At 41.8% G+C, this 21462-nt stretch overlaps 1 protein-coding gene across 1 annotated transcript in view; it reads left to right on the top strand.

The window, feature by feature from the left end:
- Positions 1–21462, top strand: part of LOC125458046 (serine protease HTRA3-like) — a 39024-nt gene that overhangs the window by 5044 nt on the left and 12518 nt on the right. The window contains exons 2-6 of the mRNA XM_048542932.2: positions 2499–2598; positions 3356–3581; positions 6981–7175; positions 12813–12845; positions 13863–13977. Coding sequence (XP_048398889.1) covers positions 2499–2598; positions 3356–3581; positions 6981–7175; positions 12813–12845; positions 13863–13977 — 669 coding nt within the window. The remainder of the gene's footprint in view (positions 1–2498; positions 2599–3355; positions 3582–6980; positions 7176–12812; positions 12846–13862; positions 13978–21462) is intronic.

Raw genomic sequence — 21462 nt, 5'->3', positions numbered from 1 at the left:
CTAGTATGTTCTTGGTCCAGCGAGAGAGGGGGGATTGCTGGATCTGCTGCTGACAATGAGTTGTGCCAGGTGGACCAAGTCTCTTTAGGGATGAATAGGTTTGAATAAAATTCAATACAAATCATAAGATTTAGATCAGTAATGGAGCAGAATAAGAGACAGTCTAAAGTAGAACTTGAAAATTGCAAAAAAGTGAACAACAGGTTAGACAATCCAGCTAAGACAAAGTTAACCGAAGAGTGATAGAGAAACTGTAACAAAACAGTGGTGACTTTTAGGGAGAAGACTGGAATTGAAGCTTATGGAACAGGAGGGTCAATGTCAACATAGATGTAGGAAAAAGGGGCTACAGGATAGAAAGAAAACTATCATGGTAAGTGGTGCTTCATTATGAAGGATAGTAGGAAATGGTGCTCACTATGTGCTGGGCCCAGTGCTGGTATATCGGAATTGAGGAGGGGTGATTGGTTCTTCTTTCTTTAAATCCCACATCGCCCCTCCTCGTCCAAGCTGGTCACGGCAAGTATTTTAATTTCCTATAAAGCTCATAACTATCACCCTTTGATTAAACTTGATCGACAAGAAGAAATGTGAAGAAAAGCTAATTCCAAGATTTTCTCACATGAGAGTGTATTTTATTTCCTAATAACAGTAAGAAGGACACAAAACCCAGCATACGCACATTACAAAAAACTAGGTGGGGGAGGAGGGAGCCTATTTCACCGCTCGCCTCAAAGGGGCAGGCAGTCACAGCTGTCTTTTGGAAAAGCCATTGCAGGAAACCTCAATCCCTATGGCTCGGCCAGTCTTTTTTTTTCCTCTGGAGTGGTGACATTGCAGACATCCTTGATCTCACAGTGAAGGGGAATTGTTTCAGATTGGCACTTTTGTGTACTAAGCATTGATCTTTTCAGGTAGGCAGTCAGGCTGACAGAGTGCCTTCAAGTTCTCCCTTCCAAATCCATTTTTGTTTTGTGTCTGCTTTGCTGCTCAGAAACAGCAGTTGATAAAAGTCACATCTGTGTATCTCTCAGGACAGACCATTTTTCATTTCAGTGTGTGTAACTTCCAGAAAAGTGTGAATCATCCGGGAGTTACAGATCCTACTTCCAGTTTTCCTTTGTAACAATGCTAATTTCAGCTGTGATTGGTCCTGTCATGATGGCTCTTCAAAGGCTGTTTTAAGGGATGACGCACCTTCGATGGGGTAGTTTGGAGAAGCTAGGTGTTTTCCTTCGAGCAAAGGAAGTTGAGGGGAGATTGATTTGGATGTGTCAGATTGTGAAAATGTTAGATAAGTAGAGAAAGACAAGGTGTTCCATTAGGTTATGGTGTAAAAACTAAGAGGTACAGATTTAAACTTTTGGATTAGAAATGAAGTGGGGATGAGAAGAAAAGCAAAGTTATTTATGTGATGAAAGTTAATCACCTGGAATCTGTTACCCCTGAAAATAGTGGAGATGATCAGTGATTTCAGAAGTAAATTGAATGGAAACTTAAACCTGCAGGAGGATAAGAGTAGAGAAATGAATGGGACTGTTTAGATTGTACTACACAGAATTGGCTGAAAGGCCTCCTTCTATGTTACAGTAACACTATGACATCAGTATAATTTTCACTTGAGGGATTTGACTAAGGACAAACAAATCTGATTTAAATAACTTGACAAAAATAGTTTTATTTCATAAAATGTTTGCATTTTCATAAAGTTTATCAACACAGCATTTTTTAAAAAAGTACGCAAAGACAATTTATGCACATATATTGCACGGCATTATTGTTGCTAAGAGAATTTAAAAGATAACATTTCTCTGCAAGTTTCACCACTGTATGAAGGTGAATCAAGTGAAATGTGAAGACATCCAACTAACATTCCGACCTGTAGTCGATACCGACTATTTCTAGTACAAAGATGACATTTCCATGCCACCAGTTGTTTTGGAAACCCGACACTGTAGCATATTTGATTATGTGCGGCCGTACTTGTCCTTTAAACCTCCGATCCTAAATCTGAACCAGATATTTGTTAGGACTTCTTTAAAGAAGATAATTACCATTCTAACCATTTCTCTTGGAGTATGTTCCACATACCCACTACTGCATGGAAAGAAATGATTTTTTTTTCTAGATTTTGATCATTCTTGAGGCTTACCGATGCACTTACGTCCTTTAATCATGGTGATTATCCAGAATTATGCTTGGATCACCATAACCATGAACTGTTTTATGCCACTTGACATATTCTTTGTCAATGCTGCATAAAACAGAATAGTTCCTTAGATAAATAAACAGTAACTCAGATAATTTTTTACTCTAAAAGTGGTTAATGTTGGTCTTTTAAACTTTATTATCATGATATTTTCTGAAAGTTAGATATGTATGCTTGAGACTATTTCAAAATTGAGTTCAGTACTCTGAATTTATTTATATGATTGTATCAGGTTTTAAATGTTACAAATTTTATAAATAATATGCATCATTTCTTCTGCGTAGTATAGGTCATTCACATCCCAACAGCCCGAGATATAAATTTAATTTTATAGCTGATGTGGTGGAGAAAATTGCTCCTGCAGTTGTTCACATAGAGCTATTTTTAAGGTAAGTTTGACAAGAATGATACATGTGGAGTATTACAAATGTAAGATACTATACATCATGACTGGTTTCATTTAACTTTAAAGCATCCTACTTGGAACATGGGCATTGCCAACAAATGGGCATTGCCCACAAATATTCTTTGCTGTCTCCTGAGAAGAGGATTATGTTCAACTTCTTGAACTGTTAGTGTACCATGTTGGTGTGGTACAAGACTCAAGAATAAACATTATATTTCTGGCTTAAAGAACTTCATTGAATCAGTAGGTTTTTGTTACAACAATAGCTCCCAACTCACTTTTATGAATGCCATCACTTTATTTCTAAGTTTCAAAATGGAATTAAAATTCTTCAACAATCATTTTGGAACTTGAAATCATTTTGTCAATCATTTGCCTACTAACAACTAGATGACTGATTCTGTTTGATTCAGAAGTTTTGGGGGTTTACCTTGTAAAGTGCAAGAAATTATTGACTTCCAAAACTTTATTTTTGGCCTCTTGAAGCTCAACCATAATATTTTGCACCAGTCTTTACAAACAGACATCTGTTTTTCTTGCAACAGCTATGTATAGGTCATAGCTTTCTATTGTGAAGGCAGGCAGTGACCAATTGGAAATAACTCGTAGGAAAAGTAACATTGTGACAGTTAAAATGCGCTTAAGAACACAGATGTCATTGGCAATGAAAGTTTTTATTTTGCACTTTGAAGAGTGTAGAGGATCTGTCATCCTTATTTCAATTTTCTCCACAAATACAGGCATCCTCTGTTGAGACGAAATATCCCATTGTCTAGTGGCTCTGGCTTTATAATAACAGATAGTGGGCTGATTGTGACTAATGCTCACGTAGTAGTGTCCAGCAACACTGTAATGTCAGGTCAACAACAATTAAAGGTGCAAGTACATGATGGAAAAAACTATGAAGCAACAATAAAAGACATTGACAAGAAATCAGACATAGCAACGATAAAGATTAATCCTAAGGTAAGTGAAATCTCAAGTACTGTTTTGGTTAATTTTAAAAGCCAGGAAACTAAATTTTTTGTTTTTAATTTTTTTTCCATTTTTTCAACATATTTTGGCCATCTCAACAAATACTACCAATACTGAAGAACTTACGTGACAATGTCAAGTCCTTGCAGGTTAGATCCAAAACCAGGCCAACAGAGTCCGCTTCGTGCTTGAAATATCTTAACCAACAAACTTGAGAGAACCACCCTCCTCAACAAATTCCATTTCTTATGTCAACCATCTTTCTATTTCCGATTTCTTTGCTAATGAGTGCTGATGTAAAGGCAGTGTATGCAAATTTAGTCTTATCTTCTGGAAGTTTTACACAGTTATATGGGAGAAGGGTCCAGAGGGACCTTTGTTCTAATATGCTGTGCTTGTTCAGAACATAAAAGGGATAAAAGCAGTGGGGTGAAATTGACTTCTGGTAAGCAGTAGAGAATTGACAGTTTGTATTGCAACCCCCTGATTCTGCTTTTGAATGACTGCTGTGTCAAAAAGAATGGAGCAGAGTGTAAAACAGGCTGTTAAATTATTGTGGCTTGCTTTGCCCTAGATTGCAAAACCAGTCTCTGGTCTGTTGCCTAAACAGCAAGACATCCAAATCCAAAGTAAAATGCATCATTATAGAAAGGTGTCTCTTGCCGAATATTACAAGTTCTGAGTACATCATAAGAGAGAGGAGCAGAGTTAGGCTATTTGGCCTATCGAGTCTGATCCACCATTTGAACAAGGCTGAAATGTTTCTTAACCTCATTCTCCTACCTTCTTCCCATAACCTCTGATTCCCTTAGGTTCTTAATTCCCACATATCTCTGTCTTAAATACACTCAATGACTTGGTCTCCATAGCCTTCCACAGCAATGAGTAGAACAGATTCAACACGCTCTGGCTGAAGAAATTCTTCCTCAGCTCAGTTCTAAAGGGTTATCCCGACACTCTGAGGCTGTGCCCTTGGGTCCTAGTCTCACCTACAAGTAGAAACATCATCTCCACATTCACTCTATCCAGACCTGCCAGCAGTTACAACGAGATCCTCCCTTATCCTCCCAAACTCCATCAGTACTGCGGTAGAGCCCCTCCGAAGCTAGAACATCCTTAGATATGGAGCCAAGGCTGCTCACAATATTCCAAATGCAGCCTGACCAGAACCTTAACCAACCTCAGCAGTAAATCTGTGCAGTTGTATTCTAGCCCTCTTGAAATTAATGCCAGTATTGGATTTGCCTTCCTAACTGTCAACCGAACCAGCATGTTAACTTCAAGTGAATTTTAAGCTAGGACTCCCAATTCCTGGTTAGAAAATATTGATGTCGAAGGAGCTAATATTGCAGGGCTTAACACACTTCTATTGTATATGGTGAGATATAACATATCAGGCTGAGATCTGTTGTGTGTCCATCGAATGTTATGTAAAATACTCCTGCATGGTGTCATTCGTGTCATTGAAGGTCAGGGAACTGGGCAGGTCCTGGAACTATTTAGTGCATAAAAATATAGAACAGTGTGTAAATGCACATACCTTGACATACTTTCTAAGATTGACAAATTCCTTACTGCGTTGATCACAGGGACATCTTATAATTAAGGCTTTGTTAGCTCCATTGAGGCTGCTTTTGCACTGTTTTTCAAAGGGGAGAGGCACAGCTGTATGTTGGAAGGGTGTCATTTCGGTAGCATGATTTTGCTGCTGCCATAGCTATCGTTTAGATTCAAGATATTCACCAGAAGTGTAGAAATACGAAGCGAATTAACTGACCTTGAATTATTTCACAAGATCAATTTTTGCCACAGTTGGTGCACTCAATGTCCAAATATCTGTGTTTCCATTGGTACAAGGTTGGGATAACTTTAGTAAATGCAAAATATTGCAGCACGTGAACATTTCTGAAGAAGGGTCTAGGCCTGAAACGTCAGCTTTCCTGCTCCTCTGCTGCTGCTGTATTCATCCACCTCTGCACTTTGTTATCTCAGCATGTGAACAACTTGGAGAGTTTCTTTTGAAGTCTTAAAATTTAGCCAAATTTAAATGTGTTTCCTTCTGTAACTCCGGATAGACAATGGCAAACAAAATCAAGTCTTATTTTAAAAGCAGGAATAAATTTTCATAACCAGAGGTTGCTGGAAATGCTCAACAGATCTGGTAGCAACTGTGAAGAAAAAATCAGAGTTAACATTTCGGGTCTGGTGACCCTTCCTCAGAACTGATGGTAGCTGGGTAAATGTTGGTTTATATGCAGAAGGTAGGGAGGTGACGAGGTAGGGTATAAATGATGGGATAAAGGATAGAGTCCCAAGAGAAAGAAGAGCAGTTGGATAGACAAAGCAGTTGATGCTGATTTGGCCAGGACCGTGAATAACTGTTAATGGGGACTGTTAGTGACTAACAATAGGTAATAGCAGGCGTTGTGATAACAAGGCCTGGTGTGTGGGGTAGGGGGCTAGGATATGGGAGAGTTTAGGCCCTAAAATTATTGAACTCAGTATTGAATCCTCCTTCCCCACTGTCCAAGAACCCAAACATACCCTCCAGGTGAAGGAACACTTCACCTGCACCTCCCAGAATCTAGTCTACTGCATTCGCTGCTCATAATGTGGTCTTCTCTACATTGATGAAATGAAGCGTAGACTGGGTGACCGCTTTGCTCACCAAAAAGACCGAGTTTCCAGTTTATTTCAGAACCCCCTTCCCCTTCCCCCATTTCTGAAGAAGGGTCCAGGCCTGAAATGTCAAGCTTTCCTGCACCCCTGCTGCTTGGCCTGCTGTGTTCATCCAGCTCTGCACCTTGTTATCTCAGATTCTCCAGTATCTGCCGTTCCTACTATCTCTGAAACACTTTAAAACACCACCCTGTTCCCTGACAAACATCTGTGTTTCAGGCTTGCTGCAGTGTTCCAGCAAAGCTCAACACAAGCTGGAAGAACAACCTCATTTTCGGCTTGGGAACCCTGCGGTCCTCTGGAGTCAGTATCAAGTTCAATAATTTGAGATCCAAAACTATCCCATGTCCTATCCCCCTACCCCACACACCAGGCCTTGTTATCAAATGGTATGCCATTACACACTACCTATTTGTAGCCACTAACAGTCCCCATCAACAACTATTCACCCTCCCAGCCAGATCGTATCAACTCCTTTGTCTATCCAACTGCCCTTCTTTCTCTTTGGGCTCTATCCTTTATCCTATCGTTTACTTCCTACCCCATTCCTTACCCTAACTTCTGCATATAAACCAACATTTTCCGAGCTATCATTAGTTCTGGGGAAGGCTGACCAGACCCAAAATGTTGAAGGCTATTTTTATGTCAGCCTGAACAACAGAATGCCACTTGGTAAAAGTGTGTTCTAAGCTTTACTTTAATATTTTGCAGAAAAAGCTGCCGGTACTATTGCTAGGTCAGTCTGTTGACCTCAGGCCAGGAGAATTTGTAGTTGCTATTGGGAGCCCTTTCGCTTTGCAAAATACAGTAACAACTGGAATTGTCAGCTCTGCTCAGCGGGATGGACGAGAGCTGGGTCTCAGAGATTCAGACATGGACTACATTCAGACAGATGCTATCATCAATGTAAGTGCAATGTATCGAGATATTTTCAACGTGTGGAATACATTGGGATGGAGCGAAATCAGTGGCAGGCTTTGTATCACTTATGCATCAGAAACTAGTACAGTTGCTGGGTTTGATAGCAAAAACTAAACATGACACATTAAGTGAGAAGGGGCCAGTTCATGTAGCTTGTTTAGTGCACCCTGATCTGAACTCTTATGCTGCTATTTAATCTCTGGGATAAATTATATGTAAATGCTTTCTGATTCTCAGTAATAACCAAGAAAAGTTTTGAATAGGCTGTCACTTTTTATGTACACGTTAATCAGTTATCTTTAGACTTGAATTATCCTTGGCTAAACAAGGCTGTGATCAATAAGGGAACATTACTTAAAAGGCTGGTGGTGGAAAGGGGGCAATGTTAATCATTTGAAGTGTGAATTGGAGGAACTACAGCAATTATTCATTCCTGTCTGGCTCAAAACAAAATGGGAAAGATGGCCTGTCCATAGCGAACAAGGGAAAGTCGGAATAGTACAAAATCCAAAGGAAGGGCAGACAAATGGGCTTTTAAAAAAAAGCAACAGATCTGAGGTTTGAGGGCAGTTTAGACTTCAGCTAAGCAGGACAAAAGGATTGATTAGGAGGAGGAAAATACAGTACAAGAGTAAGAATGCAAGGAGCATACAAAGTGATTGTGAAAGCTTCTAAAGGTATGTGAAGAGAAAAAGACAAATGATAAATGTAGGCCCTTTTGCAGTCAGAAACAGAAATTATAATGGGTAACAAAGATGGCAGATTAATCACATACATGATTAGGTTCTGCCTTCACAAAGGAGACTAAAAATGTTGGGTAACACATGGTCAGGTGAGACGGTGGAGCTGAAGCAATTCCGTATTAGTAGAGAAATGATTTTGCGGAAATTGATGCCATTAAAGGCTGACAAATCACCAGAACCTGAATCTACAATCTGGCCCCAGAAAAATTGGATGCAGTGGTGATCATCTTTCATGAGCTTATATGGAATGATGGGTAGCTAATGTAATCTCTCTATTTAAAAAGGGAAGTAGGGAGAAAACTAGGGATTCTAGATCGGCAAGCCTGAAATCAGAAATAGGAAAGATGCAGGAGTCCATGATAAAAGATTTAACAGCTGAGCAGTTTGAAAATAGTGACAGGATCAGAGTCAGTATTTATGAAAGGGAAATCATGCTTGACAAATCAACTAGAATTTGTTTTGAGGATGCATCAGGGAGAGATAATAAGTGGGAGCTAATTCATAGGGTTTACTTGGACTTGAAGGCTTTTGATAAGAGTCTACAATATAAAACTAAAGCTCATAAGCCTGTGGGTGCTGTACTGACAGAGTATTGGTTGACAGACTAGTGCAGTACTGCAAGGATCAGTACATGGGGTGCTGCTATTCAAAATATATATTAACGATTTAGTTGAGGGAACAAAATGGAATATTTCTCAGTTTCCAGACAACACACAACAGGGTGGGAGGGTGAACTTTGAGGAGGAGGCAGAGGTGCTTCAGTGTGATTTGGACAAGTTGAATAAGTAGGCAAAATGTATAGCAGATGAAGTATAATGTGGATAAATAGGAGAGGAACTACTTTAGTGGCAAAATCAAGAAGGCAGATTATTATCTGATTGGGTATTAGGTTGGGAAAGAGGGAAGTGCACTGAGACCTGGCTGTCCTTGTACAGCAGTCACTAAAAGTAGGCACACAGGAGCAGCAGGTGACGAGGAAAGCAGATGTTGTATTGGCTTTTACAGCGAGAGGATCTGAATACAAGGGTAGGACTGTCTTACTACAATTTTAAAGGGCTTTTGTGAGACCACATGTAAAGTATTATGTGTAGTTTTGGTCTCCTTATCTGAAGAAGCATGTTCTGGCTTTGGAGAGAGTCTAACAAAGCGTTACTGGACTGATTCCTGGCATGGCAGCAGTAACGTATGAAGGAGGACCGGATCAGTTATGACTATACTCAGTGGAGTTTAGAAGAGTGAGAGGATCTCATAGAAATCTATAACATCTGAACAGGATTAAAACAGGAAGCATGTTCCTGACACTGAGAACCAGGGATCACCATTCAAGGATATAGGTATGTAGCGATTGTAACAAGATCAGCTAGTTTGACCTCCTAGAATGTGAGTTCCCTGATTGGGGCTGTTCATCCAGCCCAATCAGGGAGCCTCCGCTGACGGATAAAAACAGCATGTGTCCAGTTCACTGAGAGCTGGCTCTCAGGGAGCTGGGTCAGCATTAAGGACTCTCCACGTGTAAATAAAGGGTGACTTGGTGATGGGACACCGGCCCTCTGTGGAGTTATTTCAGTGGCGACGAGAACAGGATTAATGATGTTACCATACAAAATTGCCTACTCCTGAAACCCAGCTGGACTTAAAACAGGATCTAATTGGCTTTGTCATTGAAAAATGTGGCAAGTAGAGTACATGAGTTGCAGGATATTCCAATGCAAGTGGGCACTCGCGCCAGTCCAACTGAGTTTGGGGAACAGCACATGAATGAAGGCAATTACATAGCCTCACTCAGGCCATATCCAGAACAGAGAGACTCTAGGTCAACCCACAGCAAAACCTCAAAGCCAAGCCTTAGCCAAACAGTTTAACATTTTCTTCAGGATCCGGGTGGGCAAGGCTTTGTAGTTGATGCTGATATGCAGACTTGACACATTTAAAAAGTCGCATAAGACCTAAAATGAGTCAGATAACTCAGAGTTGGATGTCCAAGAGAAAACATACCCTGGAAGGGCGATCTACATCTGGTTTGGAACAGTTATATTGCTTAGCAGTGTCCAAATCATAATCAGTCAAAATAAGCATCTGGTTAAATGGTCACCCAGTTCGATTCTAGCGCGATCATTTCAGTGACTGTAGGACCAGTCTTTAACAAAACTCACTGTGTACTGCAACCGTTAAGTTTGCGCTCAATCATAGTTAGACTAAGAACCTAAACCAGGGAACTTTTACGGATTAAGGGTACAACTTCGGTTCCAGTCTGTCATGAGAAGCAGCTGGTTCAGTTACCACTGATTGTAGTAAAAGGCTTGGGCCAAAATTAGTTAAAAAAGATTCAACTTGATTGACTTAACATCTTTTGAGTAGAAAATGACTGCCTGAGTGAAGTCCTAATTAACCACACAGAAGATTTTTTGGAAGGCTTAGGGACTGTCAAAGGAGCCAAGGCCACCCTGCAAGTTGACCAAGAAGTAATTCCATGATTCTGCAAGGCCCAGCCGGTGCCATTTGCCTTATGGGTAAAAGTAGAGGCAGTAACACAGAAGAATGTGTTACCAGCCCAGTTTGCAGAATGGTCAGTACTTGTCGTACCAATTGTGAAGCCTGATGGCTCAGGTTGCCTTTGTGGGGATTTCAAACAAATCGTAAACTGCTTCTTGCAGTTGGATAAATACTGACATTGTGGGTTTATAAGCAGACCTGGTAGGGGTGGGAGAACGCTGTCCTTCACAAAGCTGGACATGAGCTGTTTCTTCACAGTTGAGGTTTTAAGAGGATTACCAGAAGTATGCTACAATTAACACCCATATGGGGTTGTACCCAAATATGAGGCTGACATTTGGGGTGTAATCAGACTGTGCAAGTTTTTAGCAGATAATAATGAAGAACGTTTTATAGGGTCTACCCCAGGTTGCTGTGTATCTGGATGATGCCCTAATAACAGGGAAGTCGAGTAAGGAGCGCTTAGAGAATTTGCACGTGGTCCTTAGACATTTCTTCCAGTTGAGCAAATACCTTAGAAGGGAAATATGTGTGTTCCAGACACCCCAAGTGTCCTGCTAGGCTATGGTCAACCGCTTGGTTACACCGCTTGGAGGATAAGCCGAGGGTAATCAGAGGTGCTCCAGCTCCCCCGTCTGTACTGGAGCTTCGGTCTTTCCTTGGGCTGGTGAACCACCACAGAAAATTCATGCATAGCCTGACCACCATCCTGGCACCGTTGCGTCAACTCTCAAGAAAAGGTCAGACTTGAAAATGGTCGCTTAGCCAAACCATAGTCTTTGGAGAATTGAAGAAACAGCCAACAGCTTCACTAGATACCAAACTATCCCAGTTCCTATTTGATTATAAGACCACTCCCCGCACCGCCCCCACCTGCGCAACTACAGGGATAACTCCAGCCGAGTTGCTAATGGGGAGAAGACTCCACAACAGGTTAAATCTGATCTTCCAGACCTGGGGGTGGGTGGGGTGGGGTTGCGTTGAGCGAAACGGCATCTGGAAGGCTAGTGCTGGACAGAAGACTAATCTGAGTGAGAGAAACGGTTTACCTTGGTGGGGATTAAAGTTTGGTTTAGAAACCACAGGAATGGGCCTGCATGGACAAGAGCCATGGTCAACCCTGGGTTGGGTCCAGTACCATATAAAGTTTGAGTAGGTGCGACATTCCTGAACAAGCACATGGACCTTGTAAAAACTGCAAACTGGCAAATGGAGCAGGAGTGAAATGTGTCCGGCTCCTGAGCAGCGTCTCCAACTGTTGCGGAGTCTGTGGGTTCTCCCACTCTGTCACGTGTTGAATATACCTTGGAATCTGTGATGGAGACAGGTGGATAGCGCCCTCTCAATGCCTTTGCTGCCTGAAAAGGAAAATGAATTTCTTCCGAGATGTTCTGGGCGCAAGAGGCATTCTACTGCTGCCTGTAAGACAGGCAGAGTTAGTGAACCTGACCTGGTGCTAAGACATCCCAGGAAGAGCTATATTAAAGAAAAAAACAGCTGATATCCCTGAACTTAGAGGGGGAGGGATGTAGTGATTGTAACAAGGTTGGTCAGGTGGACCTCCTAGAATATCAGTTCCTGATTTGGGCTGTTAATCTGGTCCAGTATGGGAGCCCTAGCTGATAGACATAAACAGCAATGTCAGAGATTCTGTTCACCCGGAGCTGTACCTGAGGGAGCTGGATCGGTGTCGAGGACTCTCCACGTGTAAATGAAAGGTGACCCAGTGACCAGCCTTCTTCAGAAGGGTCAATGCCTGAAACATCAGCTTTTCTGCTCCTCTGATGCTGCCTGGCCTGCTGTGTTCGTCCATTCTACACCTTGTCTCAGATTCTCCAGCATTGGCAGTTCCTGCTACCTCCAAGATATTTACCACTTTGTTTTTAGTGAAGTGCAACTTTCTGATGTGCCACTATGACGTGGTTCCCTGGGTGAAACACTGCTACCAGCATTATATAGTGTCAGTGATGCCACACTATATGTTAGCTAATGTAACATATACATCATACTGATGGGATTCTTATTGAGACAGATATCTTTAAAGTTTGTTCACAACATTGACAGTTGTACATCATCTGAGATCCCAGTATACTGATTATGTACATAATTGAACAAGTGAACAAACTACTGTTAATCCACTACAATGGAAGATAACTGAATATGAGGTTGGTACATTTGTATCATGAGGTCAAGTCTGTCCTAAAGATAAACTGCCTGTCATGTTTGTAATCTGTGCAATAGTACACTTAGTGATTGTGCACAAACTGATAAATTGGTAGCTTTCAAGCAAAGTTGTGCACAAAAGTTGTATAATTGAATATTGTTAGCTGTTAAATATGTGTACTTCCTGTCTGTTTTCTTTCTACATAATTACACATCACTGAAGTATGGAAACTCCGGAGGGCCTTTGGTGAACTTGGTAAGCCCAATTATGTGTCACTTCAGTTTCTTTCATGACTTAACTAAACTGTTTAGAAACGTAGAAGATGGAGCAGGACAAGGCCATTCGGCCCTTCAAGCCTGCTCTGCCATGCATCACGATCATGGCTGATCATCCAACTCAATAGCCTAATCCTGCTTTCTCCCCATAATCTTTGATTCCATTCATTCCAAGTATTATATCTAGTCGCCTCTTGAATACATTCAGTGTTTTAGCATCAACTACTTACTTCCTGTAGTAATGAATTCCACAGGCTCAACACTCTTTGGGTGAAAAAATGCCTCCTCATTTCCATCCTAAATGGTCTATCCTGAATCCTCATGCTGTGACCCCTGGTTCTGGACATACCCACTATCGGGAACGTCCTCCCTGCATCTACCCTGTCTTGTCCTGTTAGAATTTTAAAAGTCTCTATGAGATTCCTTCCCTCATTCGTATGAACTCTAGCGAAAACAATCCTAACTTAGTCAGGCTGTATAGGTACATCAGTGCCATCATCACCAGAATCAACCTGGTTAACCTTCACTGCACTCTCTTGAGAGAACATGACCATCCTCCTTCAGAAAAGGAGACCAAAACTGTATTCAGTATTTCAGGTGTGGTCTCAGCAAGGCTCTGTACAATTGCAGCAACACATCCCTGCTCCTGTACTTGAAACCTCTCACAATAAAGGCCAACATACCTTCGGCAACATGGATCTGCTGCACACTCTCCTCTCCCGATTTGGAAAAACATACCCCTGATATAGCTTTATTGTATCATGTTTTGAGTATTTCTTCAGCTCTTTTGAACAGAATAGACACTAACATCTGGATGTTGTTAAAGAGTTAAGATTTAGCATGGTTTTATCTGTTGGAAAAAAAACTTACGCTATGCAAAACTTCAAAGCTAAGATCAACTTCCGAATCTAACAGTAGCAAATACAATCAATGCTTTTTGGAATACACCCTGGAGTTTAGTTTTTTAAACTTCTTTTAAAACATTATCATTCTACAGGATGGGGAGGTTATAGGAATAAATACACTGAAAGTCACCGCAGGCATTTCCTTTGCAATTCCATCAGATCGCATTGCCATGTTTCTTACTGACTCTCGCAATAAACACACCAAAGGTAAGAATGTTAAGTGCGTCAACTGAACTGTTTCATTTTCTAAGGTGGCATGTGCAACTGTAAGAAAAACACAGTCTTGATCACCACATGAATAACAAACAAATAGCAGCCCCTTCTGCTATAATGTGTGAACCCTAACAGGCTAGGTTATAGCAGGAAGCAATTGTTTTGAATGAAAATGTGGGGAAAGGCTCAGGGCATCCTGCTATTCAAAGACTGGATGTGAAATTGGAAGTACTTCTTGAAACCTGGTCAAATATGCAAAATCGTAAGTATCCATTTTTGCAAAGGTGGTGTGGTCTGAAAAAATGATATTTTCTTTTGTAACATCACCCATAATCTGACATGTATTCCTGTAAACATGAAGCAGGAATATGAAAGGGGGGACAAAAGTGTAAATTTAAGAAATGGTCCTGAAAATTGATTTTACTGCCTCAGACATTTGGAAAGGCAACGCAAAGCAAATCTCACACACAAAACCTGTAAATCACCTATATCAACATTGTATTCAATCAGTTGTATTTTAAGGACGTACTGAGGTGGCATTTTAAAATCTATCAGTTACAGGAAGATCCATGCAACCATGTTGTTTCTTACTCGATGAAGGACATGTCTCAATAATGGCAGATATTTGTATTTTTGGTTTATATGTACCCAGATGTAAAAAATGTTCAGTCCTTACATATAAGTTTCAAAAAATTTAATAAGACTGTATAAGAAATAGGAACAGATGTAGGCTATTCAGCCCCTTGAGTCTGCTCTGCCATTCAGTGGGATGATGGCTGATCAGACATTCCTCACCTCTGCTTTCCTGCATTTTCCCCGTAGACCTTGGTTCCCTTTCAGATCAAGCATCTATCTATCTATCTCAGCCATGAGTATACATCAGGACTCTGTTCCAATGGTTGTCTGTAACAAGGAGTTCGCAAAAACTCTCAGCCCTCAGAAGAAATTCCTCCTCATCTCAGATTTAAATTGACACCCCTTTACTCTCAGACAATGCGCTCTGGCCCTAGATTCTCCCGTGAGGGGAAACATGATGTCAGCATTTACCCTGTCAACCCCTTAAGAATCCTGTATGTTTCAATGGGATCATCTTTCACTCTTAACTCCAGTGAGTAGAGTCCATATCTATTGAATTTTTGCTCAGAAGAGTATCGCTGCATTACAGGGATCATCCTAGTAAGCCTTCTCCGAATTGTCTCCAGTGAAATGATATCTTACCTTAAATGGGGGACCCAAACTGCTCTTAGTACTCCAAATGTAGTCTTATCAGCACCTTGTACAGTTCCAGTAGGATTTCCCCACCCTAACTGCCTTGAAATAAAGGCCAACATTCCATTAGTCTTCCTGATTACTTTTTGTGCTGGCTTTCAGTTACACATTCTGGAACAAATGTATTCTCTCTTGAAAAGAAACACCTGGAAATGTTACTGTGGTGATAAGTCAATACTGATATCCCTCTCATGCTGCATTAGATAATGTGTAGGTTTCATAGAATCCCTACAGTGTGGAAACAGGCCATTCAACCCAACAAGTCTACACCAACTTGACATTGAGCATCCCTGTACATATCCCTGTATCTAACATATCCCTGTAACCCTACATTTCTCATTGCTAATCCAGTTAACCTACACAAACCTTGACACTGTGGACAATTTAGTATGGCCATCCACCTAACCTGCGCATCTTTGGACTGTGGGAGGAAACCCACGCAGACACGGAGAGAATGTCTGTGTGGTGTTTGCTCAGTCGCCCGATGCTGGAATTAAACCTGGGTTCCTGGCACTGTGAGGCAGCAGAGCTAACCGCTGAGCTGTCGTGTTGCCCCAATACAATAACCTGAAATGCAGAACGACTCTTCACAGAAATTGTGGTTTATTTGAGAGATCCTTTGGGGGTTTGGAGGGTACTTTTATGTACTGGTTTAAGTCTTACACTTCTGTGTCAAAATTACAATGCACTAACAGCACTCCACTTTGAGCTACATTTAAGTTATTTCTGGTGCAGACTTGAAGAGTTGATAATATCACAATAAGGCTGGAAATGGGAAATTCTATCGCCAAAATCTGAAAGGGTGTGGACAATTGAAGCTAAATGGCAGAACAAGAGGATTTTTATTTTCTACTTGTATAGTACCATTTCATAATAAAAATACCCAAGGTCCTTTATAATCCGAGTAATAATAATAATATTTTATTCAAAGAAAAGGTTCACTGGCCGAAGCTGGAATTGCAGTGTGGCTCGCATCAAAAAAAGTCACATGAGACTGAATTTTGTCAAAAAAAAGCTGACTGTTAATTTTGGTAAATTGTAATTATCTAGAGGGCAGTTAAGAAGCTGCAGGGGATGGGCACATTAGAAATGTGGAGCTTATTCAAGGAAAAGCTCCTGTATGTCCTAGATAAGTATGTACCTGTCAGGCAGGGAGGAAGCTGTAGAGTGCGGGAGCCGTGGTTTACGAAGGAGGTGGCATCTCTGGTCAAGAGGAAGAAGAAGGCTTATGTTAGGATGAGATGTGAAGGCTCAGTTTGGGCACTTGAGGGCTACGAGGTAGCCAGAAAAGACCTAAAGAGATCTCAGAAGAGCCAGGAGGAGACATGAGAATTTGTTGGCAGATAGGATCAGGGTAAACCCTACGGCTTTCTATAGGTATTTAAGGAATAAAAGAATGACGAAAGTAAGATTAGTCCCAATCAAAGATAGTAGTGGTAAGTTATGTGTGGAGTCCGATGAGATGGGGAAGCACTAAATGAATACTTTTCAACAGTATTCACTCTAGAAAACGACAATGTTGTCAAGGAGAATACTGAGATACAGGCTACTAGACTAGCTGGGATTGAGGTTCACAAGGAAGAAGTATTAGAAATCCTACAGAGGGTGAAGATAGGTAAGTCCCATGGGCCGGATGGGATTTATCCTCTGATCCTCTGGGAAGCCAGGGAGGAGATTGCCAAGCCTTTGGCATTGATCTTTAACTCGTCATTGTCCACAGGAATAGTGCCAGATGACTGGAGGATAGCAAATGTGGTTCCCCTTTTCAAGAAAGGGAGTAGAGACAACCCTGGTAATTATAGACCAGTGAGCCTTATCTCAGTTGTTGGTAAAGTGTTGGAAAAGGTTATAAGGGATAGGATTTATAATCATCTAGAAAATAATAAATTGATTCAGGATAGTCAGCACGGTTTTGTGAAGGGAAGGTCGTGCCTCACAAACCTTATTGAGTTCTTTGAGAAGGTGACCAAACAGGTAGATGAGAGTAAACCGGTTGATATGGTGTATATGGATTTCAGCAAGGCGTTCGATAAGGTTCCCCACAATAGGCTATTGTACAAAATGCGGAGGAATGGAATTGTGGGAGATATAGCAGTTTGGATCGGAAATTGGCTTGCTGAAAGAAGACAGAGGGTGGTAGTTGATGGGAAATGTTCATCCTGGAGACAAGTTACTAGTGGTGTACTGCAAGGGTCGGTGTTGGGTCTACTGCTGTTTGTCATTTTTATAAATGACCCGGATGAGGGTGTAGAAGGATGGGTTAGTAAATTTGCAGACGACACTAAGGTCGGTGGAGTTGTGGATAGTTGCAAAGGATGCTGTAGGTTGCAGAGAGACATAGATAAACTGCAAAGCTGGGCTGAGAGGTGGCAAATGGAGTTTAATGCAGACAAGTGTGAGGTGATGCACTTTGGTCCGAGTAACCGGAAGGCAAAGTACTGGTCTAATGGTAAGATTCTTAGTAGTGTAGATGAGCAGAGAGCTCTCGGTGTCCATGTACACAGATCCTTGAAAGTTGCCACCCAGGTTGACAGGGCTGTTAAGAAGGCATACAGTGTTTTAGCTTTTATTAATAGAGGGATCGAGTTCCGGAACCAAGAGGTTATGGTGAAGCTGTACAAAACTCTGGTGCGGCCGCACTTGGAGTATTGTGTACAGTTCTGGTCACCACATTATAAGAAGGATGTGGAAGCTTTGGAAAGGGTCCAGAGGAGATTAACTAGGATGTTGCCTGGTATGGAGGGAAGGTCTTACAAGGAAAGGCTGAGGGACTTGAGGCTGTTTTCATTAGAGAGAAGAAGGTTGAGAGGTGACTTAATTGAAACATATAAAATAATCAGAGGGTTAGATAGGGTGGATAGGGAGAGCCTTTTTCCTAGGATGGTGACGGCGAGCACGAGGGGGCACAGCTTTAAATTGAGGGGTGAAAGATATAGGACAGATGTCAGAGGTAGTTTCTTTACTCAGAGAGTAGTAAGGGAATGGAACACTTTGCCTGCAACGGTAGTCGATTCGCCAACTTTAAGTACACTTAAGTCGTCATTGGACAAGCATATGGACGTACATGGAATAGTGTAGGTTAGATGGGCTTAAGATCGGCATGACACGTCGGCACTTCGAGGTCCAAAGGGCCTGTACTGTGCTGTAATGTTCTATGTTCTAAGAGTCAACCACAATGCTGTGGGTCTGCAGTCACATGTAGGTCAGACCTGGTAAGGATGGCAGTTTCCTTCCCTAAGGGACAGTAGTGAACTGGATGGGTTTTTCCAACAATTGACTATGGATTCATGGTGATCATTACATTCTTCAAAATATTTATTGAATTCAATTTCCACCATCTGCCCTGGCGTGATTTGAGGCTGGGTCTACAGGACACTATCTGGGTTAACAGTCCAGCGATAATACCGCTGGGCCGTTGCCTCACAATTATGAACTTATGATTTATGTGGAAGCTAAGACAGGCTATACTTGGGAGAGTGTGTTATAGGATCTGCCTGGTGATTGGGGGTGCCCATAAGCCTCCATGTTCCTTTCTACCTTGCACTCTGTATGAAGCCCATCAGTACTGAACTTCTGCATGTTCTCACACCCCGTTTTGAATTATGATCTCATGTCTCCACATTACCCCAAGCCCTACAGCTCAGTCATTCCAACCAGCGAGCTGCACAGTCCCTCTCTCAAATCCAGGCTAGTTGTGACCAATGGCATGCCCCTTCCACAGTAACCCATGTCTTGCTGCACACTGTCATCTACCCCGTCCCCGTCTCACATTCCTGTAGACTATCTCCCCTTCACAAAAATTGTCTCCTCTGTAACCCTGCATTCTGTCTGCATAGAATTGATGACCCCAATTTCCCCACCACAGTAGGGGCCCCTGATAATCCCATGTTGCGGAGTTTTAATTTCTGGCAAGTGAAGGGGTTTTCACGCAACTGATACTGAGACCCTGGGCTCACTCTCAATGCATCCTTGCAAACAGTGGTGGGTGGGTGGGTGAGTGTGCGCACACGCGCGTGCATGCTGAGGGATCTGACTGGGGAAAAAGTCCACTTAATTGGTTATTTTTGATTATACTTTCTAATTGCCTGCCCCATTTTGTCAGTTTGACTATGTATACCCAAGACTTCCACAATTTGCACCTCCATTAGGGTGAAATTGCTTAATTTAATGTGATAGACACTGCCTGCCGAAGTCTATTCGCATGGCCTTATAATTTCTCTCAACCACTCATTGAGCGGGTTGAGATTTCCTGAATGCCTATTGATCACAATCTGCAGCCTTCACTCTGTGCAATTTACAGCATCCAAGTATTTCTAGGATTTGAGGCCACAAGAAGCACACTCTTGTGGGAACCGTATGTAGCTCAGTGTCTTATTTTATTGAACAGAGGTTTGAGACAGATGACCAAAAGCTTGATCGAAGAGGTAGGCATTAAAGACTGTCTTAAATGAGGTGAAAGCAAGAGAGGTGGACATATGTAGGGAGGAAATCCCCGAGGTTCAGGCTTTGCCACCTGAAGGCATGGCTTTCAGTCGTTGAGCAATTAAAATTGGAAAGTTTAGTGTTCAAAATTAGAGGAGCGCTAATGTCCTGAATTATAGGGGTGGAGCAGGTTACAGAAGTGGGCAGAGCCAATGCCACAGAGGGATATGTGAATAATAATGAGAATTTTAAGTTTGATGTGGATAAAATGTTTCCCGTACTTGGAAGTCTAGAACCAGGGGACAGAATTTAAAAATAAAGACAGTATCACTTGGGCCAGAATAAGAGAGTGTCCCTTTTACTCAAAAGTTTGGAACGCTGGAAACGTGGAGGCTCAGTCTTTGAATATGTTACAAGTAGAGATTGATGGATTTCTTATACAGGGTTATGAGGATGGGTTGAGTAAAAGGCTTTGAAGTGTATAAACAGCCATGATTGGATTGAATGGTGGTGCAGATTTGCCAGGCTGGATGACCTACTCCTGTTCCTGTGAAGCGATATTTCAGTTGGCTGACCTGCACTAACTGCCAATAGGATTGTGCTGCAAGTTACTACAAGTTTATCGAGATTAGAACATGAGATACTAAGCAGAAGCCTGTTGGAATTATTGAGTGAAGTAGTGTGAATACAAGCAGGCTGTTGTAGCGATGGTGCCCGTCAATGGGCAGAAGCTGAAATATAAAACCAACGATGTGCTCTGACCATTGCCAAGAATAGGTTGGAGTAAGTGAGTAGCAAATGGAGGGAGGATTGAAGACTGAAGGTTTGTGAACTTTTGGAATTTACCTTTAGTCACTCCAGTGTTTAGTTGGAGAAAATCTCTGTTTATCCAGCAGCGGTGTGGCAGCACCTTCAGCACATCGCGGTTCAGAAAGGTGGCTCATAAGCAATGGTATAGAGCAATGGGTATTAATTGGTTGCTCTGTTCTCAGTGCTCAGATTCCAAAAATGAATGCGGAATATAAAAGAACAGATGCAAAAAGTAAAAACAAGGCAAAATAAAAGTGATTTGTCTTTATTATTTCATGAAATGTCAGCCAGCATTTGTTGCTAATTCACATTTTGCCCTTGTGCAGATGGTGGGCAGGTGCCTTCTTGAATTGCTGTAGTTTGCTTGGTGTAGGTACACTCCAGCAGATGTACTGGTAGGAAAGGAGTTATTTGTTCTGACCCGGCAAGTCAAGATAGTATGTGGCTTGGAAGAAAGCTAAAGATGATACCCAGGTGTTTGCTATTCTTGATTTCTAGAGTTTTCTGGTTTGGGGGGGGTGTTGTTGTTGGAACCTGGCGAGATGTTGCAGTGTATGGTGTGTATGACGTGCACTGCTGCCCCAGTGTGTCTGGTGGACGGAGTGAATATTTAAGGTGGTGATGGTGCGCAGGTCAAGTGGATTGCTTTGCTTTTGTTGATCTTGAGTGTTGTTGGAGCCTCGCCAATCCAGGCAAATTAAGAGTGACTCCTGACACGTGCACTTTAAGTGGCAGTCAGGCTTTGGGGGAAGGCACAAAATGAGTTAGTCTCCACAAAATACTCAGTCTCTAATCTACTTTTTATAGCTGCAGTACATGGCTGGTTCAGCTCAGTTTCTGGTCAGCAGCAGTGTTCCTCCTAACCTTTTTTTTAATCATTGCACAAACTTCCCAACGTCCATATGGAGCAGTGACCTCCACATCTGGACATCAGTGAGTCGGCATTCCAACTGTCATGTGCAGAACCTCCCAGGCAGC

Source organism: Stegostoma tigrinum, chromosome 1 (assembly GCF_030684315.1).
Source record: "Stegostoma tigrinum isolate sSteTig4 chromosome 1, sSteTig4.hap1, whole genome shotgun sequence".
In the NCBI taxonomy this organism is placed as follows: Eukaryota; Metazoa; Chordata; class Chondrichthyes; order Orectolobiformes; family Stegostomatidae; genus Stegostoma; species Stegostoma tigrinum.
Note: the sequence above shows the minus strand (reverse complement) of the source record. Positions and strands in the feature narration are given on the sequence as shown.